Source organism: Polypterus senegalus, chromosome 1 (assembly GCF_016835505.1).
Source record: "Polypterus senegalus isolate Bchr_013 chromosome 1, ASM1683550v1, whole genome shotgun sequence".
In the NCBI taxonomy this organism is placed as follows: domain Eukaryota; kingdom Metazoa; phylum Chordata; class Cladistia; order Polypteriformes; family Polypteridae; genus Polypterus; species Polypterus senegalus.
Genome location: NC_053154.1, coordinates 131918670 through 131940548, shown reverse-complemented (window position 1 = coordinate 131940548; position 21879 = coordinate 131918670). Strand labels below are relative to the sequence as shown.

Genomic DNA, 21879 nt, shown 5'->3' with positions numbered 1-21879 from the left:
TCAGAAAAGTGCGAACAGATGTAAGGTGGGCCGGATTTACAAGCTTTTTCGTAGGCTCTGGCAATTCTAGTGTTAACAGGTTCCAATCCACCTATCTTGATATCATCTGCAAACTTAACCAGCTTGTTACCTATGTTCCTAAATCATTAACATATATTAAAAATAGCAGCGACCCTAGCACTGCCAATCTTAACATCTGCCAATGATAAGGTCTCTTGCACTGTCACCCTCTGCTTGTTGTCTGCTAGTAAGGCAATTAAAAACCCCCATTTGATTGCAAAAGACCTTCAGGAAGATTTAGCGGTCTCTGGAGTGGTGGTCTACTGTTCTACTGTGCAACAACTCCTGAACAAATAAGACCTTAATGCTAGAGTCAGCAGTAGAAAACCTTACCTGCATCCTAGCCACAAAATTCAGCACCTGAAGTTTGCAAATGAAGATCTAAACAAATTGACAAAGTCAAAATAGAACTTTTTGGCCAATGTGCAAAGGTATGTTTAGAGAAAAAAAGGGTGAAGAATTCCAGTAAAAGAACACATTCTCCAACTGTTAATTATGGCAGTGGATCGATCATGGTTTGGGCTTGTGTTGCAGCCAGTGGCACAGAGAACATCTCTTTGGTTGAGGGAAGAATAGATTCAAATAAATATCAGCAAATTCTGGAAACAAATATCACGCCATCTGTAAAAAAGTTGAAGTTAGGAAGAGGATGGGTCATACAACGAAATAATGGTCCAAAAGCACAGCCCAATAATCGACAATGGAATAACTCAACAGGTGCAAGCTGACAGTTTTACAATGGCCCTCACAGTCCCCGGACTTAAACATCTTTGAAAATCTGTAGATATGTCACAGAAGAGCATTGCATGCAAGACGTCCCAAGAATCTTACTGAATTACAAGCCTTTTTCAAGGACCGATTGGTGAAAATTTCCCAAGAACTGAAAGACTGTAAGATAGCTATAAAAACCATTTAAAACTATGATATTTGCCAGAAGGGGTGTTACTAAGTACTGATCATGTTGGGTCCCCAAACGTTTACTTCAGGCTCTTTTAATTTTTTTTTTGTACCTATGAATGATGGAAATAAAAATTTAATCTTTCTTAAAATATTAAAGAAATGTATGCTCTTTAACTTTATAACTTTTGGTGGTCAGTTCATCGCAGTAACTGAGATTTCAGTAACTGACATTTTAAACAACTTGTGCTTAACCTTTTGCAACTTTTCCAACGCTTTTGCACAGTAGATGGTGCTGGTAGTGATCAAGTATATCAGAGACCAGAATAGCCTTTTTCAGTTTGTAACCAACATAATCAATTACATTTGTACATAAAATGTAGCCCCTTATACAAGAGGTGTCTTGTCTGTTGAGACACTGCCATATTTTAAAGTTGCTTGTGTACGCTGCACTCAATCAAAAGCAATAATGATATTTTTACATACCCAAGGGTGTCTTCTTTCAAATAAATGTTTTCACATTGTCAGCTCTCTTTAATTATTAAAATATTTGATTTGTACTTGCATACCTTGAGGCGAGAAGCCCATCACAACTGAGTGAATCTCTTTTTACCAAAGATCTCCCCTGCGTCAAGCCACACACAGTGAAAGGCCCATTACAATTGGCTATCTGAGTTCCAACCCATTCTAAAGATGTATAATTGTCTATTATTGCTCATTCATGTTACATGTCACAGCTGTGTGTAAAAGGCAGGAAATAAATAGCTTCAGCGACAGCTCATCTTTTCTCATCATTACGCACAAACCTTGAGTCAGATTCTGATCACAGTTTTGACTCTATTGAGAAAGACTTGATGGTGCTTGACTTGTAAGTACTGCTTTTAGTATAACTTTGAAACATATACAGTTTTACAGTATAAGCATCATGGATTTAATTACCATACTTAGATGCTGGCATTGACAAACTCTTAACTTAAATCGAGAAAAACTCTGTGCAACTACAACTATGATTTAGTTTACTTTTTCAATTTTACCTTTAGAGAAGTAATTTCATCTTGTATATTTTGTATGTTTTCCTGCTTTGCTTGTTTGACAATAGCCTGATTCCTCAGTACAGTATAGTCAAAACTCAGGGAAAGGCTATTACGCAAGTCACTTGTGCAGAAATGCGTGCACACAAAAAAAGTCACCAATATGGAAATTAATGGGAAACTAATGAAATTCTGTAAGCACCGCTCAATAAGCATAGCCTAAAGTAACAGTATCTACAATGCAGTATAAACTATCTAACAGTGCGTTATCAGCACATTATTATTGTAAAGAACAAACGTTATCAACCTTCAGGTTAAAATTGTTTGAACTAATTACACATGAAGATGCAGCTAACACAACTTGATCTAAAGATAGCACAGGGTTTATGCACAGACAGATGTCCAGAGCCATGGAGTGTATAACAAGGACCTTGCCATGTTTAAAAGTTTCTGTGGTGTGCAAAGGGCTGTAAGGCACAAATAGCAAGGATGAAGCAGAACTGTAGCTTATGCTTTTATACATCTAAGCAACTGATTTGGTGCTTATAACAAAAAATTTTGGGGTTATGACCAGAAGAGATGCCTTTCCGTCTGTTTATTTTGAGACTGAAATTAAAATATTTATGATGATTGTCACCTTTAGTGTTCCTGTTATAAAATAAATCCTATTTCACTTATTAATATTAATTGATTTTGTACACCAGTATTCTGGTCATTTCACTTTATTGTTTATACTGTATGAGTTGTCCTTCAGATTGTTTCACAGAGTGGTGTGTTATTATTACTAAGCTTGTAAAAGAAGGAATTGTATTTACTTCGCTATGATTAACGGGGTTTTTATCTTTTATATTTAAAGAAATAGTTCCCTATCTCTTAACAGCACATCAGTCATTTTATGTCACTTGAATTGGAATCTTTTGTGTGCTCCATTTTAAGGTGCTGTTGAAAAGCAGGTGCTTCTTGTAGCCTATTTGTTATTTTTGAATGACTTGTTACAGTGCTCCTACTTCTATATCAGTTTACTAAATCCCCAAATGCACCTGAACATTATGTCAGGGATACATTTTTTAACTGGGTACCAATGCTTTTGGACACATTTATATGCTTTAGGAAATTAAATGGAATATTTTGTGCATTTAAATATTTTATTGTGAGCCTCACCTCCAAATTTCTTGAACATCTTCACTGTTATAAAAACATATAGAGACTATTTGAGTGGTGGGGAAAAAGGTCATGATTTTATTATTTGAACTGTGGCTCATGGATTTGTTTTGCTCTGGCTTTGATGTTAAGCAGTTTGATTAGTAAGTAAACCTGTTCATCTCTGTTAAAGGCCTTTTCTACACCCAGTGATCTCATTATCATGGATACTTACATGGCACTGAAGATAAAGTGAACATGGTGCAGTCCAGTGAAATTACAGAAAGTATTTTTTTCTAGATGTTTAGATTATGTGAAACATAATCAGTATTCAAGAGACAAATGAGTCTTTAAGATTTGCAGGGTTTTTTTTGTGTTTTTATAATTTTTGAGAATAGCAGCTGTTAAAGAACTTGTACTGATTCTCATAACAACTAACTTCTTAGGCGTCTTAAGACATCATCAGTCTTTTTGGTTAGCAGGTTATCTGGGACATGTATCAACTTATTCATAGCAGGGGAATTAGCATTGCCATTTTTAATTTTGTGTTGCCCTTATGTTTAAAGCTTTTATCAGTCAAGGCTATGTAGTGGAAGCCAGTGGTGAGATATGAAAAGCCTGGTACATTTTGATTTTTTAAAAGGCAATATCATGATTTGAAATAAGAAAACAGATCCAAATCCAAACCTACATGGCCATGTGTGAAAAAGTAATTGCCCCCTTGTTAAAAAATAACCTAACTGTGGTGTATCACATCTGAGTTTAATTTCCGTAGCCACCCCCAGGCCTGATTACTGCCACACCTGTTTCAATCAAGAAATCACTTAAATAGGAGCTGCCTGACACAGAGAAGTAGACAAAAAGCACCTCAAAAGCTAGACATCATGCCAAGATCCAAAGAAATTCAGGAACAAATGAGAACAGAAGTAATTGAGATCTATCAGTCTGGTAAAGGTTATAAAGCCATTTCTAAAGCTTTGGGACTCCAGTGAACCACAGTGAGAGCCATTATCCACAAATGGCAAAAACATGGAACAGTGGTGAACCTTCCCAGGAGTGGCCGGCCGACCAAAATTACCCCAAGAGCGCAGAGACGACTTATCCGAGAGGTCACAAAAGACCCCAGGACAACGTCTAAAGAACTGCAGGCCTCACTTGCCTCAATTAAGGTCAGTGTTCACGACTCCACCATAAGAAAGAGACTGGGCAAAAACGGCCTGCATGGCAGATTTCCAAGACGCAAACCACTGTTAATCAAAAAGAACATTAGGGCTCGTCTCAGTTTTGCTAAGAAATATCTCGATGATTGCCAAGACTTTTGGGAAAATACCTTGTGGACTGATGAGACAATTGTTGAACTTTTTGGAAGGCAAATGTCCCGTTACTTCTGGCGTAAAAGGAACACAGCATTTCAGAAAAAGAACATCATACCAGCAGTAAAATATGGTGGTGGTAGTGTGATGGTCTGGGGTTGTTTTGCTGCTTCAGGACCTGGAAGGCTTGCTGTGATAGATGGAACCATGAATGCTACTGTCTACCAAAAAATCCTGAAGGAGAATGTCCGGCCATCTGTTCGTCAACTCAAGCTGAAGCGATCTTGGGTGCTGCAACAGGACAATGACCCAAAACACACCAGAAAATCCACCTCTGAATGGCTGAAGAAAAACAAAATGAAGACTTTGGAGTGGCCTAGTCAAAGTCCTGACCTGAATCCAATTGAGATGCTATGGCATGATCTTAAAAAGGCGGTTCATGCTAGAAAACCCTCAAATAAAGCTGAATTACAACAATTCTGCAAAGATGAGTGGGCCAAAATTCCTCCAGAGCGCTGTAAAAGACTCATTGCAAGTTATCGCAAATGCTTGATTGCAGTTATTGCTGCTCAGGGTGGCCCAACCAGTTATTAGGTTCAGGGGGCAATTACTTTTTTACACAGGACCATGTGGGTTTGGATTTTTTTTTTCTCCCTAAATAATAAAAACCATCATTTAAAAACTGCATTTTGTGTTTATTTGTGTTATATTTGACTAATGGTTAAATGTGTTTGATGATCAGAAACATCTTGTGTGACAAACATGCAAAAGAATAAGAAATCAGGAAGGGGGCAAATAGTTTTTCACACCACTGTAATTCCACGTATTTATGATCAGTTTATATGTCTCAGGTTGTTAAAAATGTGTATACTAAAAATTATTTTTTATAATCAATTTATATGAACATTTACTTCAATAATATATACATTATGTTGCACGTGCACCATCCTGTGTAATTATTCCAATGAATGTGTCTTATTGTTGAGCACATCCACTACCCCTATTTATCCCCCACTATGCCATGGCTGAATTTGATCATGCATACACATGTATAATAATACTAATTCTTTATATTTTTATAGCACATTTTTCACTGTTTAAAGCTCTTTGCAAAAAGCATGCAGGGAGGACCTGGGCTGTGAACTCATGATCACCTTACAGCAAAGCAGCAGAGTATTTTTTGTATTACAAAGTAACATAAATTAATAGTTTCAATAAAGATTTTTAAATAGCCACTTTGGAGCAATTACTCCTATACCTTTGGAGGTAATTACTACTATTATGTTTTTTTTTTTTGTAAAACAGTCTAAATTATATCTGTTTTTGTGGTAGACTGGCTAAAAATATATGTTTCTTGGTGTGCTGCAGAATTTTATTAATTATGTGTGCCATGAGATGAAAAAGGTAGAAAATCACTGGTTTAAAGAATAAGTTGGGTATTTTTCAAATCAAAGTTATTTCTTAACAGTTATAGTACAGTACACCCCCAAAATCCGCAGGTTTTATGTTCCTAGAGCACTCACGAATTGTGAAAAACCCTGACTTTTGGATGTGGTTAAAAAATGCCTTTTAAATGCCTATTTTTATAGTTTCAACCCTAAATACAGTATGCCCCCAAAGCACTTTAATTTTGTTCCAAACTCAGCTTAATACATTAATACATTATCTAAAAAATTACCTTAATACATTACCTAAAAATAGAATATAAAGGTAAACCCGTCTACTGTACAGTACTGTACTGCTATGTCTCCCACTGTGCTAGAATGTAAAATACCGATGTTACCACTATACGTACTGTAATTCATGCAAGCACGTTTTCTTTGGTATGCGCTGTCATTTTCTTTGTTATAAGCAGAGTAAATACATAATAATTTAATTAAATTAAAATACAGCGAAATGTACAGGTACTCGCCAATGATGAATAATATTGATGATGATGAAGTAGCTGTGCAGTACAATGCACAGGATTTAAAACTCCTCTTGTAGCGCCTCTTCTTCAGGCGCTTCAGGAGGAGTCATATCTTTGTATGGGTCTTCTTCTGGTGGGAATTCATGCTGGCTTTTCTTTATAGATTTCAGGAACATTGTAATAGGAAGTTGCTACATTGTCTCCTGTAGCGAACTGCTGGTGCAATTTACGTGCTTTCTCACGGATGATGTTACCATCCAAGGGGATGTTCTTCCTGCAGTTGGTGATCCACAGTGCCAAGGCAGATTCCCTCCTGACGATATTTTTATTCCTTACAGTCGTTACCTTTTTGGTACTATCACAGAAACTTACAGATACGGTACTACAGATCACTGCTTCGTTCTTCTTTATGTAGCATACGTTGCTTTCATTAATGCCATAGTGGCGCGCCACTGCAGCATACCTTTTTAGTTCCTGGAGCAAATCCAATAGTTCAACCTTCTCCTGTAGTGTTTTAAACTTCTTCTGTCGCTTAGGTTCAGTTCCAGAAGCTTTAGAAGATGCAGAGCGATTCAACGACATCATGTGCGTTTAAAAATAACAAAACAATAACAAAATGGAAAACACGAGGACACTCAGCTGGAGACGCGTCACAAAGCAGCAGTCAATCATCAGCAAGGAGAAATGAATAACGCTCCCAGATTAGCTACTTTCACCATCCCAGTTGTTGCATACTGCAGTCCCAAACATGTTTTTTTCCTCTTTGTCTACAAGTTCTAATTCACGGATAAATACGCACTACAAACATGCTTGTCCGCTTTCAGTATTTCTTGCATTCGAGTGCTCATATCCAACCTAAGCTCTACATGTCATAACTTTAATGTATCATGGTTACTATAAGAAAGAAGATGAAAACTGTAAATGCTTTGTTTTATAAATGTAGTGTTCACATCCTGAATATGTGCATTTTCAAATAATATTCACAAAAAACGTAATTGCTCTAAGTATCTTCAAACATGTTTGATTGCATGCTAAATCAATTTCCTTATTTACTTCTAAACTCCACCCCCATTGGCAGCTGTGGTCAGACAAGCAAACAGGAAATGTATTCTTACCTCAATTTATAAACAGGGTGCGGCACGGTGGCGCAGTGGGTAGCATGGAGTTTGCATGTTCTTCCCGTGTCTGCGTGGGTTTCCTCCAGGTACTCACTCCGGTTTCCTCCCAAAGTCCAAAGACATGCAGGTTAGGTGCATTGGCGATTCTAAATTGTCCCTTGTGGGTGCTTGGTGTGTGGGTGCATGTGTGCCCTGCGGTGGGCTGGCGCCCTGCCCAGGGTTTGTTTCCTGCCTTGTGCCCTGTGTTGGTTGGGATTGGCTCCAGAAGACCCTGTAGTTAGGATATAGCGAGTTAATAATAATAATAATGGATGGATGGATGGATGGAATTTATAAATAGATCTTTACTTTAGAACACAATTTTATGTGGCAAATAAATATCATGATTGAGAAGAAATAACTTCTAACACCAAACTTAACCTTTAATTTGTTATTCCTGTTTGACAGCATGGATTTGGGACCATTATTCCATCTGATAATAAGGAAATTGTACTCTCACAGTAGCTACATTTTTACCCTTTGGTTCTCTAAAAAAGGACATTCTACCATTTTATCATGGAGGCATTTCTAGAAAAGTCCAAAATTCATGTATAATACTGTAGATCACTAATACTCAAATGTTTCAACCTGAGGGTCACAGGGGCAAGTACGCCATGTATTCATTGTAATTATACTGAAACAGCTTTAACGATCTGTCAGCTTTAATGAATGATCATTCTTTTAAATTAACTGCAAGTTCACCAAAAATTGTTACATTTTAGGGTAATCTACATTTATGTAAACAATTAATATACACCTTGTTAGTGGGAGAACCCTAAATCCAAAGAGGACTGTTTCATTTATGTTAGGTAGAATGCCCAGAGGGGACTGGGCGGTTTCATGGTCTGGAATCCCTACAGATTTTATTTTTTCTCCAGCCGTCTGGAGTTTTTTTGTTTTTTCTGTCCCCTCTGGCCATTGAACCTTACTCTTATTCGATGTTAATTAATGTTGATTTATTTTATTTTCTTATTGTGTCTTTTATTTTTCTATTCTTTACTATGTAAAGCACTTTGAGCTACTGTTTGTATGAAAATGTGCTATATAAATAAATGTCGTTGTTGGTGTGGGAGGGATGACACTGTCTGTCCATGGTTAGTTTGCTAAAGACAGGCTTGTGGGAGGTCACTGGTTAAGATGCTTATCAATGAGTCTGTTGTGCCTCTCATTCTTAATGAGGTTCATTGTTGAAAATCCTGACTCACAGATGTAGGTGGATTCAAACATGATCAAAATGTATGTTGCAAGACTTTTGCAAATTGGCCTACTTCTGTACAGACTGCATACAAAATGTCCACAGCTCTGCCTTGTTGAATTTAGCTCTCACTCACTGTTAATCTGTAAATGAATCATCTCTAGCTGGAATGATGCATAATCTGTACTCGACGGTAAAGGCTTGGCTTCAACAGCACATGAGCTGCTTGCTGTGACAGCAAAAGGGTCTCTTACAAATAAAAGCAATTAATTTTGTATTTTGAAATTTTCAAAATTAGTTTTGAAAATCTCAGTGAGACTGATAAGCAATGCTACAATCTTAGAAAAAGTAGTCACATTCACAGAACTTGTAACATTTTTCCCTTCATATCAGTTAGAAGTATGATCCAGGTTTGAGTGAAATACTGTTACATTTTCAAACAGCTCCCCCACATTTTCACCATGTTCTTGCAGTTGCACATTGAGCTTGTAGTGTGTAGTTATATCTGCATCACACGTGAGCAAAGAAAATTCTTATACTCTGGCAGATTTCTGATTTATAATAAAATCCATTACTTCGTTTTGGAACAAAAAGAAATGTTCAAGATCCTATCCCTTGCTCAGCCATTGTACATCATTATAATGAAGGAGGTTCACATACTCCACTGTCTTTCAGCAACATTTTAAAAAGTCGATGCTGCAAGTTTGAAGTAGAGCAAATGTGGTTGACAATTTTGGAGACTATATTCATTGTTTCTTTCATCTTCCCAGATACCTTTGCAAACAAAACAGTTTAATGAACTTTGCAGTGTAGCAAATTAATAGCAGGATGCTATGCCGCTAAACATGAAGCAAAGCATTTCTGTTTACCAAGCATCAACTGACTGCCATCAATAACCAGATGATTTATTTTACTGAGTTCCAATGATTTTTCTCAAAAAATCTTTCATAGCAGCAAAAATAGCCTTTCCTGTTGTGTGAACTTTCAAGGATAAAAAGGCACAACAACACTTATTTGAAAGCTTCACCACTGAAGTGTCAGGCACTTATTGAGTAATGTTCCCAACCTATTAGGACATTCCTGTGTAGGAGAAACATAGTAGTTGCTACAGATCCTCCAGGAAGACTAGACGGTTGGCAAAGAAGTACATTGAAGTGCCCTCCAATATGACACTGTGCTTTACTCATGGAGATTCCTATTGTGAATTGAGACATAATATGCTATCGCCCACATCTGTAAAAGAGTGAGATGACTACCTGTTGCAAACTGCTTGGAAAAAAAAGTCAATGTAGTGTGCTACTCTTAGGTGTTTGCAGGATAAACTGAAAGGGTTTTGAATTCTTGGGAGACTGAGACACACTTGCTAATTTGGCTGAAACCCAATAATACTATGACTTACCTGGAACGATATGCAGAATGGATCTGAAAAATCTGCTTTTGTATATTTTTCCTGTTTTTCATTATATGGATTTAGAAACACTGGTAACTTATATTCTATATTTATCTGTGTTCTTCAGAGCTGATGAGTCAGATTAACATTTTTTTCTCACAATAGATGACAAAAGTAATTTGAATCAATAGTACTAAAGTAAAGGACTAGAGTTTTCATAAATCTATTTTTAAATGCATACTTATTACTTTACAGTGGATACATTAGTCATATAGACATTGATTGTAATTGAAGTTATTTGTACCTATAGATCATTTTATATGGAATATATTAATAAATTGTTAAATAATAGTAATAGATTCTAAAATCTTAAATGTAGAGAAGAAATAATACATATTTAAGTATTTAACAACTTTTTTATTTCCTACTTCTTGCTATATCAGTATTTACCATCTATTCATAACACGTCTGATATTTTTCCTCCCTAAAGTTGTTTTTTTTCCCACCTTTTTTTTTCATCATTGGCCTATAGGGTAGAAAAAAAGGAGAGAGCCAGATTAAAGACTGTCAAGTTCAACTCCAAATCAAAAGACAGAGGGGTAAGTTATTACATTTCAACCATTTTTCTCATTCTCTCTCTTCCCCCAGCCACACTATACTACAAATATTTTTGAGAGATGTGTAGATGCTTTGGAGTAAACAAGAAGTGTGTTAAAGAAAATACATTAATAGGAAGTTAAGTGATTCTTCTTAGAATATTGAATCCCCTTCTTTTGGATTAATATGTCATTAATATTTCACTAGGACTGAAAACAGTAGAAAAATAAATGCCTCAAAGTAGAGATTTAAAATGATCATGTGCTATTTTTCTCTGTTATTACATGAAATATGTGCAAACCTTTACTTGCATATATGTACTGTAACGTAAGAATATTTAGAAGAAATAAATTGCTTGAATGGAGAAAGTGCATTGTGTTAACTTTGAATTTTATGCTGTGAGCATTTTAACTTTTTAAAGAACTTTTGGGTTCTTTATCTAAAAAAAACGTAATAAAAAGTATTTTTCTGCAAAGCATTTAGACTATTGACATTAGAAGATACAATAAAAGAAGGGAAGTTAAGCATACCGCCATTCGTGTGTTTTGCAGCAACACCAACTGGTGTTTGAAGATTTATCCATAGTATAGTAGGAGTTAAATCAGGTGTCTTATGTAGTGACAGAAAAGAGTTGGTTTATGTGTATAAACCTATCAGCAACAATATTAAAACCACCTGCCTAACATTGTGTTGGTCCCCCATATACCCCTAAAACAGCTCTGAACCATCAAGGCATGAACTCCACAAGACCGCTGAAGACTTGTTTTTCCAGCACAACCCAAAGATGTTCAGTCAGGTTGAGATTGGGGGAATTTGGAAGCTAAGTCAGCCTCTTGAACTCTTAGCCATGTTCCTTAAACCATTCCTGAACTATTTTTGCAGTGTTGTATGGCATATCATCTTGCTGAAAGAGTCCACATGGTCTACAACAGTCTTACGGTAGGATGGTTCAAGTCAAAGTAACATGACACAAGAGGGCGTGACCCAAGGTTTCCCTGCAAAACATTGCTCAGAGCATCACACTGCCTGTTTGCCTGTTTCTCATAGTTCATCCTGCTGCCATCTCTTTCCCAGTGACACACACACACCTAACTGTCCACATGATTTTAAAGAAAATGTGACTCATCAGATCAAGCTACCTTCTTCCATTGCTGTATGGTCCATTTGTGATGTTCACATGCCCATTATAGGCAGTTTCTGTGGTGGATAGCATGGGTCAGCATGGACACTGGCTGGTCTGCAGCTACAAAGTAAACTGTGATGCATTGTGTGTACTGGCATCTTTTTTATATGATCAGCATTGAATTTTTCAGCAGTTTATGCTACAGTAGCTCTTCTGTGGCATTGGAGCAGACAGGCGAGCCTTCACCCCCTGTTAACATCAATGAGCCTTGGGTGCCCATGAATTTGTCACTGGTTCACTTGTCCTTCCTTGGACCACTTTTGGTAGGTATTAGCCACTGCCTACCAAGAACACCCCACAAGACATTTTGGAATGCTGTGATCCTGTCATTTGGCCCTTGTCAAAGTCACTCACATTCTAACGCTTGCTCATTTTTCCAGCTTCCGACACTTCACCTTCAAGACCTGACTGTTCACTAGCTGCCTAATATATCCTACCACTTGACATGGGCCATTGTATCATAATAATCAATGTTATTCACTTCAGATGTTAGTGGTTTTAATATTGTGGCTGATCACTGTATATAATACACATGTATCAAGTTTTATGTGAAATAAATGAATAATTGTTTCTAGTAAAAGATTTTATCAAGACAGGTAATATTAGGGTAAGTCATTCAGTTTCCTTATTGTGTTTTTTTTTATCAAATTTTCACTTTATGTTGTCTTTTGTTTTGAAATAGCTAGCCTCTTAATAACATATTTTGTTTAGTGCTTACATTTCAATGTCCTGTTTCTAAATGTGTTCTGTAATGTAATGAGCAATATAAAGGAGGACATGTGTTTTCCCACAGCAAAAAGATATTTTCAGTCAGTGCCCACATTCCACTTTTTGGGTTCAATTTTGAGTTATTGGTGATAGGAAAAATTGTGTTTGCAGTTTTCACAATTAAGAATGTTCGTTGTATACATCCTGAAGAAGAAAGAAGAATGTAAGAAAAATACAATGAGAATTCTGTTTGACTTACCCTTTTACATAATTGTGTTCTTACTTGTGTACTTTTTAATACACTTTTATAAAACATGCTATTGTTCTTAGTAACAACCCTTGCATTATGCCCTTGGCAAATCTAATACTGTATCTCTGCATGATCTGAATACAGTAATAAAATGTATTTCATTATTATTGCTGTTTTACTATAAATAAATGTATAAGGACACTAATATGCAACTATGTCTCAAAGATGAGTCAAGTTATAACAGCATGCTGAGACACCATTCTGAGTTCTTGCATTGACTTTGAGAATTACCACTTGCTTCTTGACCTAATTAATTGCCTATACAAAATACAGTGCTGCGTGTCTATTTGTTATAGTCTTCCACAGCACATGTTCTAACCTGGCACCAAAAATATGCATGAAAATTAAGAATTCAAAAGGAAAAAAATACGCTTGCCATTGATGTTAAACTGCACATTGTATTCTCTCTCTCTCACTATGCTCTGCTTGTGTTCAAAACCTCCTTGCTGCCAAACATTGTCTTTCTATCTTTTTACCACTTGATTTCATTGTTTTATTTATGACAATATAATTTGTCATGTCATTGTACCTTTTAAAAAAGGCAAAAATTATTCTTCATTTTTTAAGTGCTTCACATGATTTTAAAGCTTTGTGTGCATGAGAAGCTTCCATTTGTTCATATTTGACCTATAGTGCCTTATTTTTGTAACCCAAGTGTGCCTTTGCCCAGTAGTAACATTTTAGCAATTGGAAGGCATTATTGCATTTTCCTTGTACATATAGGTTATCCTTTTACCAGCACAACAACCACAATTGCTCAAAGCATATGTGTTTTTGCTTAACTGAAATTGCTTTTATAAGATCAAAATAAGCCTTTACCTTAAGAAAAAGATACCTTTAAATGTAATAAAATGACAGAAATTTTCTGGTTTCTCAAATGGGTTTCTAAGGTACAGCTTAGCAATGATTGTGGTCTGAGTCATTGGCACCCTAGTAATTTCAACCATTTCTTTTAATATTTTATGGAAACCAAAAATATGTCTCTCTCTATATTACTGTTATCTAGAGCTTATAAAATAGTTTAAATTGTATATTTTTTTGAAAGCAAAAAGTGTTAAATTATTGGCACTTAAGAATACACAGTTGTACTGCTTATGCACAAAAACAACCTCAAACACCACTATACTTTTCAGGTCTGAACATAGATTTACATCAGAATTCATCACTAGTTCTTCCATTTTATCTCATTGTTTCCTCTTGCGCCAGTTAGTGGTTTTAGATCCTATCCTGCTGAAGAACCCACAACCTTTGACATATGCCTACAAACAAAATAGTACATTGAATATTGTGCATAAAAATGCCTTGATTATCATCATATTTCATGATGCGATGCAAATATTCAGCAAAGCAACCAAACATTATTGTGGATCCACCTTAACTAAGTCAAAGTGTTCCTTCTTTTGAAGACCAAATTTTTATGTTTAAACAAAGTGCTAATTTGTATTTCCATACAGTTCTAATTATTTTAATCAAAATGACTTTTAACTTAGTACATTTTGACAATATTTTTATAACTAATTTCTGTCACTTGTATCTAATTATAGTTCTGTTACACCTTTGAACATGCTACCATTCATGGTTTTAGTGTGCTTCAAAGGTTTGGAAATATTGCATGGGGTTTTGCAACAGTTTTCAAAAAATGCAGAGGTAATCTTTAATCTGTTTACCTCTTATTTCCATTTACCATTTTTAGTTAATTGCAGCTACATGGATAGCAGAATTTATGTTAACATTGTAAACTTTACAACCTGGAAAGCCAAGGTTTTTGTAAATAAATTTGTAGTCTCAAAAGTTTTTTTTAATTGTGGTGATGATTTTTATTATTAAACTTCCACAAATCTGACTTTTGTCTTGCCTGTTTTCACAGAGGAAATCTGATGAAGAATGACATCTCTTATGTAATTTGTCAATGATGTTAATTATTTCTTTAAGTTGCAATTAACTTTATTGGCCAAGTGATGCATAGTAGGAATGAGAATTAGTTGCTTCTTGTCCAGATCAATCAAGTCATATGCAGAACTCCTTCAAAAATATATAAGCTCTAACTTTTTTTGTTTTTTTTTTTTTGTTATTTTTGTAATTATAAATAAGAGTAGTGAATGATATTCATACACACAGGCACTTGAAAAATGACCCAGCAATTATGACCATCTTGATTCCTGCTGAATTTTTACTTGCTGACTTGTTGATTCCACACACTCATCATTTCTTCTTACTGCATTGAATACTTGTGTGTGAGGTGATGAAGAAGCTTTCTGATGGTACTACCTTTTGATGAACACTTTTACCACCCTATAGGTATATACAGTATTCATTATACAGAATATATATTGCTAAACATCAAATTAAATCCAAACCAATTCCATATTCCAATTCCATATGCTCATTTTTGCAAGGGCTAGTGACAGGATAAGTCTTGGATAGAGGACAACATATTTTCTTCAATGGTATCCACAAGCTTTAAGAAGTTTTAATGATGAAATGTCAATAGTAACTGAAACGATAATGGCAGGTCTCTTTTTAAAAACTTTGTACATTGCCCAGGCTTAGTGAGGATTGAAAATAGTAGGATGCCAATAAAGTTGACCACATCAGAATTTTTCAAAAAATGTTACAACCTTTTTGGCAGTACTTTATTGATCTTTCCAAACCTGATTTTTCAGTTTCTTGTACTGAGCTGAATTTTCTAAAACCTCCTTGGTTTTTATTTACTGTTTGCATGGGGTGGAACTCAGACCTTGCTCATGAGGGCACTTACATTATATTTTTTCTTTTGTTAAATAACATTGCTTAATCATACAAATTCCTTTTGTTATATGCAGAATCCATCTTCTTCATCAGCCATTTAGTATGGTATTGTTTTTACATCTAGGCTTAGAGTTAACCAAAAATTAGGAAAGAATAGTCAAAAGCCTCTTTATAATTTTCTAAGATAATAATAAGTGTTTTTTGTCAATCCTTTAAACCTTGTTTTTCTTTTTGTAGGGCTGATAAAATAATATTAAATTGTTGTTCTTTCATTAGGTTATGCACAAATATACAAATAAAATTTATATGAAATATAAAACAAAATTATTTTTTATGTTTTCCATTGTAAGTTAATTTTAAACAGAGATAGCACCAGTCTAACACACAACCCAGCAAAAGTACTAGATCAAATATCAGAAAAAAGAAAAGTGAAAAATTCTGTCTCATTCACAAGCAAATCTAACTTGAAAAAAAAATCATGGAAATGCTTGTAGACATGCTTAGCATGACATATAACAAATAACATATGTCACATGATTATAACAAATAACATATGTCACATGATGACGGAAGCCACATGTAGCCTAAAGTTAACATGAAACCAATATTAATGATGCACTGCCTGCCTGCAAGAAAATGTGAGTTACTTTAAACACTCATAAATACCTTATTCGAACCTATGGATATTTAGGTAGAAATTAATATGTTGCCTGTAGATTTTCAGCAAGACATGTCAATATGATATTATCAAGAGCCTAATAGCACAGGAAGCAAGCCTTGCCTTGAATATTGAGCAACATATTACTAACATTTCAGCCACTCTGAATGCAAATCAGTGGGGACTACTGGTGAAACCCTTTGTAGTTTTAGCTCCTTTTAAGGAGATGACAAGAGAGGAGAGCTCTTCAGATTATACTTCTCTGTGTGTGTGATTGAAATGAATGCTATAATAGGGTGGACGAGTTATCCAAAAATGAAGGTGCAAACATTGTGTTTCAATAAACATTGAACACTTTGACATTGCTTCATATATTTTTCCAGCACCTCCTGACGCACTAGTTTGATTAAACCACTACATAGTTCTGCAAGACATCAAGCTTTCACCTCTAGATCCAAAAGAAATTATTGTTGTGCCATTTTTGAGTCGTATTTTGTTCAGGAAATTGCACTCTTATGCTAAACAGTAAAACAGTTGATTTCTTCAGCAAGAATTATCAGAAGCACATGAAGTTGTGCATATCACATCAGCTGATCAAAAAAAAAAAAGTAACAGTAATATGGGCATTTACAGTGTTATTGTATGCTATTTTATTTTAAGGTTGCTGTTAGGGCTGCATGATATTAAAAAATACTGACATTGCACTCTATATATATATATATATATATATATATATATATATATATATATATATATATATATATATATATATATATATATATATATATATATATATATATATATATATATACACACATACACAGTGCATCCAGAAAGTATTCACAGCGCATCACTTTTTCCACATTTTGTTATGTTACAGCCTTATTCCGTCTGAGTTGTCTGCATTCTCGCCTACAATGTGGACTGGTAGGATACAGTTAGGTCCATAAATATTTAGACAGAGACAACTTTTTTCTAATTTTAGATCTGTACATTACCACAATGAATTTTAAATTAAACAACTCAGATGCAGTTGAAGTGCAGACTTTCAGCTTTAATTCAGTGGGTTGAACAAAAAGATTACATAAAAATCTGAGGCAACTAAAGCATATTTTTAACACAATCCCTTCATTTCAGGGGCTGAAAAGTAATTGGGACAATTGACCCAAAGGCTATTTCATGGGCAGATGTGGGCAAATCCGTCATTATGTCATTATCAATTAAGCAGATAAAAGGCCTGGAGTTGATTTGAGGTGTGGTGCTCGCATGTGGAAGATTTTGCTGTGAACAGACAACATGCGGTCAAAGGAGCTCTCTATGCAGGTGAAAGAAGCCATCGTTAAGCTGCGAAAACAGAAAAAACCCATCTGAGAAATTGCTACAGTATTAGGAGTGGCAAAATCTGCAGTTTGGTACAGCCTGAGAAAGAAAGCAAGCACTGGTGAACTCATCAACGCAAAAAGACCTGGACGTCCACAGAAGACAACAGTGGTGGGTGATCGCAGAATCATTTCCATGGTGAAGAGAAACCCTTCACAACAGCCAACCAAGTGAACAACACTCTCCAGGGGGTAGGCGTATCGATATCCAAGTCTACCATAAAGAGAAGACTGCATGAAAGTAAATACAGAGGGTGCACTGCTAGAAGCAAGCCACTCATAAGCCTCAAGAATAGAAAGGCTAGATAGAATAGAAAGCCAGCACAGTTCTGGAAAAACATTCTTTGGACGAATGAAACCAAGATCAACCTCTACCAGAATGATGGCAAGAAAAAAGTATGGAGAAGGTGTGGAACAGCTCATTATCCAAAGCATACCACATCATCTGCAAAACACGGTGGAGGCAGTGTGATGGCTTTGGTGTGCATGGCTACCAGTGGCACTGGGACACTAGTGTTTATTGATGATGTGACACAGGACAGAAGCAGCCAAATTAATTCTAAGTTGTTCTGAGACATACTGTCTGCTCAAATCCAGCTAAATGCAGTCAAATTGATTGGGCGGCATTTCATGATACAGATGGACAATGATCCAAAACATACAGCCAAAGCAACCCAGGAGTTTATTAAAGCAAAGAAGTGGAAAATTCTTGAATGGCCAAGTCAGTCACCTGATCTTAACCCAATTCAGCATGCATTTCACTTGTTGAAGACTAAACTTCGGACAGAAAGGCCTACAAACAAACAGCTACTGAAAGCCACTGCAGTAAAGGCCTGGCAGAGCATTAAAAAGGAGGAAACCCAGAATCTGGTGATGTCCATGAGTTCAAGACTTCAGGCTCTCATTGCCAGCAAAGGGTTTTCAACCAAGTATTAGAAATGAACATTTTATTTCCAGTTATTTAATTTGTCCAATTACTTTTGAGCCCCTGAAATAAAGGGATTGTGTAAAAAAATGCTTTAGTTGCCTCACATTTTTATGCAATCTTTTTGTTCAACCCACTGAATTAAAGCTGAAAGTCTGCACTTCAACTGCATCTGAGTTGTTTCATTTAAAATTCATTGTGGTAATGTACAGAACCAAAATTAGAAAAAAGTTGTCTCTGTCCAAATATTTATGGACCTAACTGTATTTACTTTGTTTGTCTCCAATGTCCCTCCTGACGCTCGCTATCCAACCTGCGACGAGCCTGCTTCAGTACTCAGCTGCTAAGCTCCTCCAACTGTGCTTCCACCTGTCCGAGCCTCCGCTGACTGCACTGTATCTCTACCCAGACATCGAATTCTTGACTTCCTCCACATAACATAGGCAAATTGGCTAACCACAGTGTGTTAGCCAGCCTAGCTCAGTCGGCTAACACCATTTCCAAATGTGATAACGTGATTGTCAACGTAGGCTTGAACATCCACTCACTTCAAGGGGCATCTCATCCAGGGTCTCCTCACTTATCTTAGGTTTGCCTTTTTCTGTCTAACCGAGACATGGCAACAACCGCATGACTTTTCCCAAGTTAATGATTTGTTTACATCTGTCATCCCAGTGGCTCTGTCCGGGGAGGAGGTCTCACAATAAAGTGGAAAGTCCTGTCGCTGTCTGTTCCTGCCTTCAGCTCTTTTGAATCTATTGTGTGTCAGTTGATTGGAGCTATTCCTTCTATTATTGCAACTGTTTACCGCCCCAAATCAAATAATGAGTTTTTGAATGACTTTGCTGTTTTTCTTACACAGCTATCTACTATTTCATCAAACATAATAATATACATATGGATAATACCAATGTCCCTCTTGCTAGAAACTTTACATCCTGCCTTAAGAGTTTTGGATTCCAGCAGCATACTGATGTTCCCACTCATTCTAAAGGACATATTTTGGATTTGATCTGCTGCTCTGGAGTTACCCCTCTTGATTGTACTGCAGATGAATTCCTCATAACTGATCAGTTTCTTCTTTCATTCAATGTTAAACTTGCTTTTTCTATTACTAAGCTTCCCTGTCTCATGTGTTTTTGTAATATTAAGAATATTAACTTGGATCTACTTTCTTCTAGCATTGATTCCCTTATCTACATTCATAATCTATCCACCTCTGAAGAACTGATCTCACATTATAACACTGGACTCTATGGTATTCTTAACTCCCTTGCTCTGTTAAAAATTAACTCTGTTTCTTTCTCTTTTTCTGCTCCCTGGTTCACACCGGAACTTCAGCTTTTGAAAGCCAAAGGCCGGCAATTTGAACGGTTATATAAAAAAAAACAACTGGACTCTAAGTTCATGAAGAGATATATATGAAAACCGTATACTATATTACAAGGACTGTATTGCTTAAACCAAATCTATTATACTCACATAATTTCTTACTGTTAAGGTAACCAATAATATCACAAAACCCCCGAATTCTCTACCATCTCACCTTTATTCAACTGATTTTTGCAATTCTCTTTTGTTCTTTTTTAAAAGAAAAAATCCAGAGGACACACCAGTTTTTCAGTACGGATTCCTCCAGTGCTTCATTTGAATTTCATCCACCTACTCACTCATTTTCCACTTTTCATCTTCATACTTTCTCAGAAATCTCAGATCTCATCTGTAAGTCTAAGCCATCCACCTATCAACTGGATCCCCTCCCCACAGTTCTGGTTAAAGCCTACCTCCCTTCTTTGGTTCCTCTTATTTCTGCTATAATTTACTCCTCTCTCACAACTGGAACTATTCTTTCATCTTTTAAAACTGCTGCAATAACCCCAATACTGAAAAAACCTGGTGCCAATCCAACCAATTACAGTAATTTTCATCCTATTTCTAATCTACCCTTTATTTCCAAAATTCTTGAAAAAATGGAGAGACAAGAATGAAGCTGAATAGCCACTATTATATAAAAATATCTTGGGATGAGACAAGACTTTTTCAGAGAGACAAGACATTTTCAGAGAAAAACTGATTGTAAAGATCGCATTAGCGCTAACAAATGGAAATTATTACTCAGTGAAATAACGGAACAGCAAAAAGAGATCAAATATACAGACATAAGTGGTATGACAGAAGTGTGTAGATATTGTTCAGCTTTGAAGTTTAAGTTGGAGACTTGTAGATCGTCAATTTCGTGCTGCCATCAGGGAAAAGTAGTGTTTCTTCCCAATGAAGAGGAATATCCGCAAGATATAAAAGATTTGTTATTTGGTGAAAGTGAAATCCACAAACATTACAGGCAAAGTATCTGAATCTACAATAATCTGTTCTCATTCACATCATTCAATGCTCAAAACGTAGATTTACAGGATTTGGGACCATACAATATGAGAATCTGTGGTCCCGCAACAATTAAAGCTACTACAAGTTTAAATTCAAAGAAACCACAATTCGGTCAGGTTTATATAGCCAATAGTGGATACAAATTCATATGTCCAAAAGAATCTCACTTTACACGAAATTTATCTGAAAAACACGGACAAAGAAGTTTCTTTGATTTCTATTTGAATCCGAAAGATCACACTCGCATATATAATAAACCAACATGTGATGAATTATCAGCAATAATAGTTTTAAAAGATAGAGATATCAAAGACAGAGTTGATATTTATAGTTATCCAAAAGCACAGCACGATACAATCGGCAGATCTGGTAAATGACTACCAAATAGGCCCTGCATGGGGTTTGGCAACCGAAGCGAGCAGAGGACAGAGCCCCCCTAGTTTATCTCAAAATAATGTGTATGAACGGTTCCAGTCTGGTTTTTACCCCCTCCATAGTACAGGAATGGAGCTTATCAAAATTGCTAACGACTACCTTATGGTAGCTGATTCTGGTTTAATCACTATTCTCATCTTTCTTGATCGAAGTGCAACATTTGACACTATCACACTACTCTTCTCAATAGATTATCTTCAATTGGTATTACCCACACTCCACTAGATTGGTTTAGATCCTATCTGTCATTTCTTTTGGCTTATAACTTTCACACCCCAACCCACCACTTTTACTTCAGGTGTGCCGCAGGGCTCTGTCCTGGGGCCCCTCCTCTTCATTATTTACCTCCTTACCCTCTGCAATATCTTTCGTAAATATACAGTAACATTAACTTCCACTGTTATGCTGATGACACCCAGCTTTACCTTACTAGCAAACCTACTTTTTCCATTCTACCCT

At 36.0% G+C, this 21879-nt stretch overlaps 1 protein-coding gene across 17 annotated transcripts in view; it reads left to right on the top strand.

Moving 5' to 3' along the window:
* dlg1a (discs large MAGUK scaffold protein 1a) overlaps positions 1-21879 on the top strand; it is a 562325-nt gene that overhangs the window by 503707 nt on the left and 36739 nt on the right. For all 17 annotated transcript variants that reach the window (XM_039758348.1, XM_039758430.1, XM_039758380.1 and 14 more), the window contains one exon: positions 10625-10691. In XM_039758348.1, coding sequence (XP_039614282.1) covers positions 10625-10691 — 67 coding nt within the window. The remainder of the gene's footprint in view (positions 1-10624; positions 10692-21879) is intronic.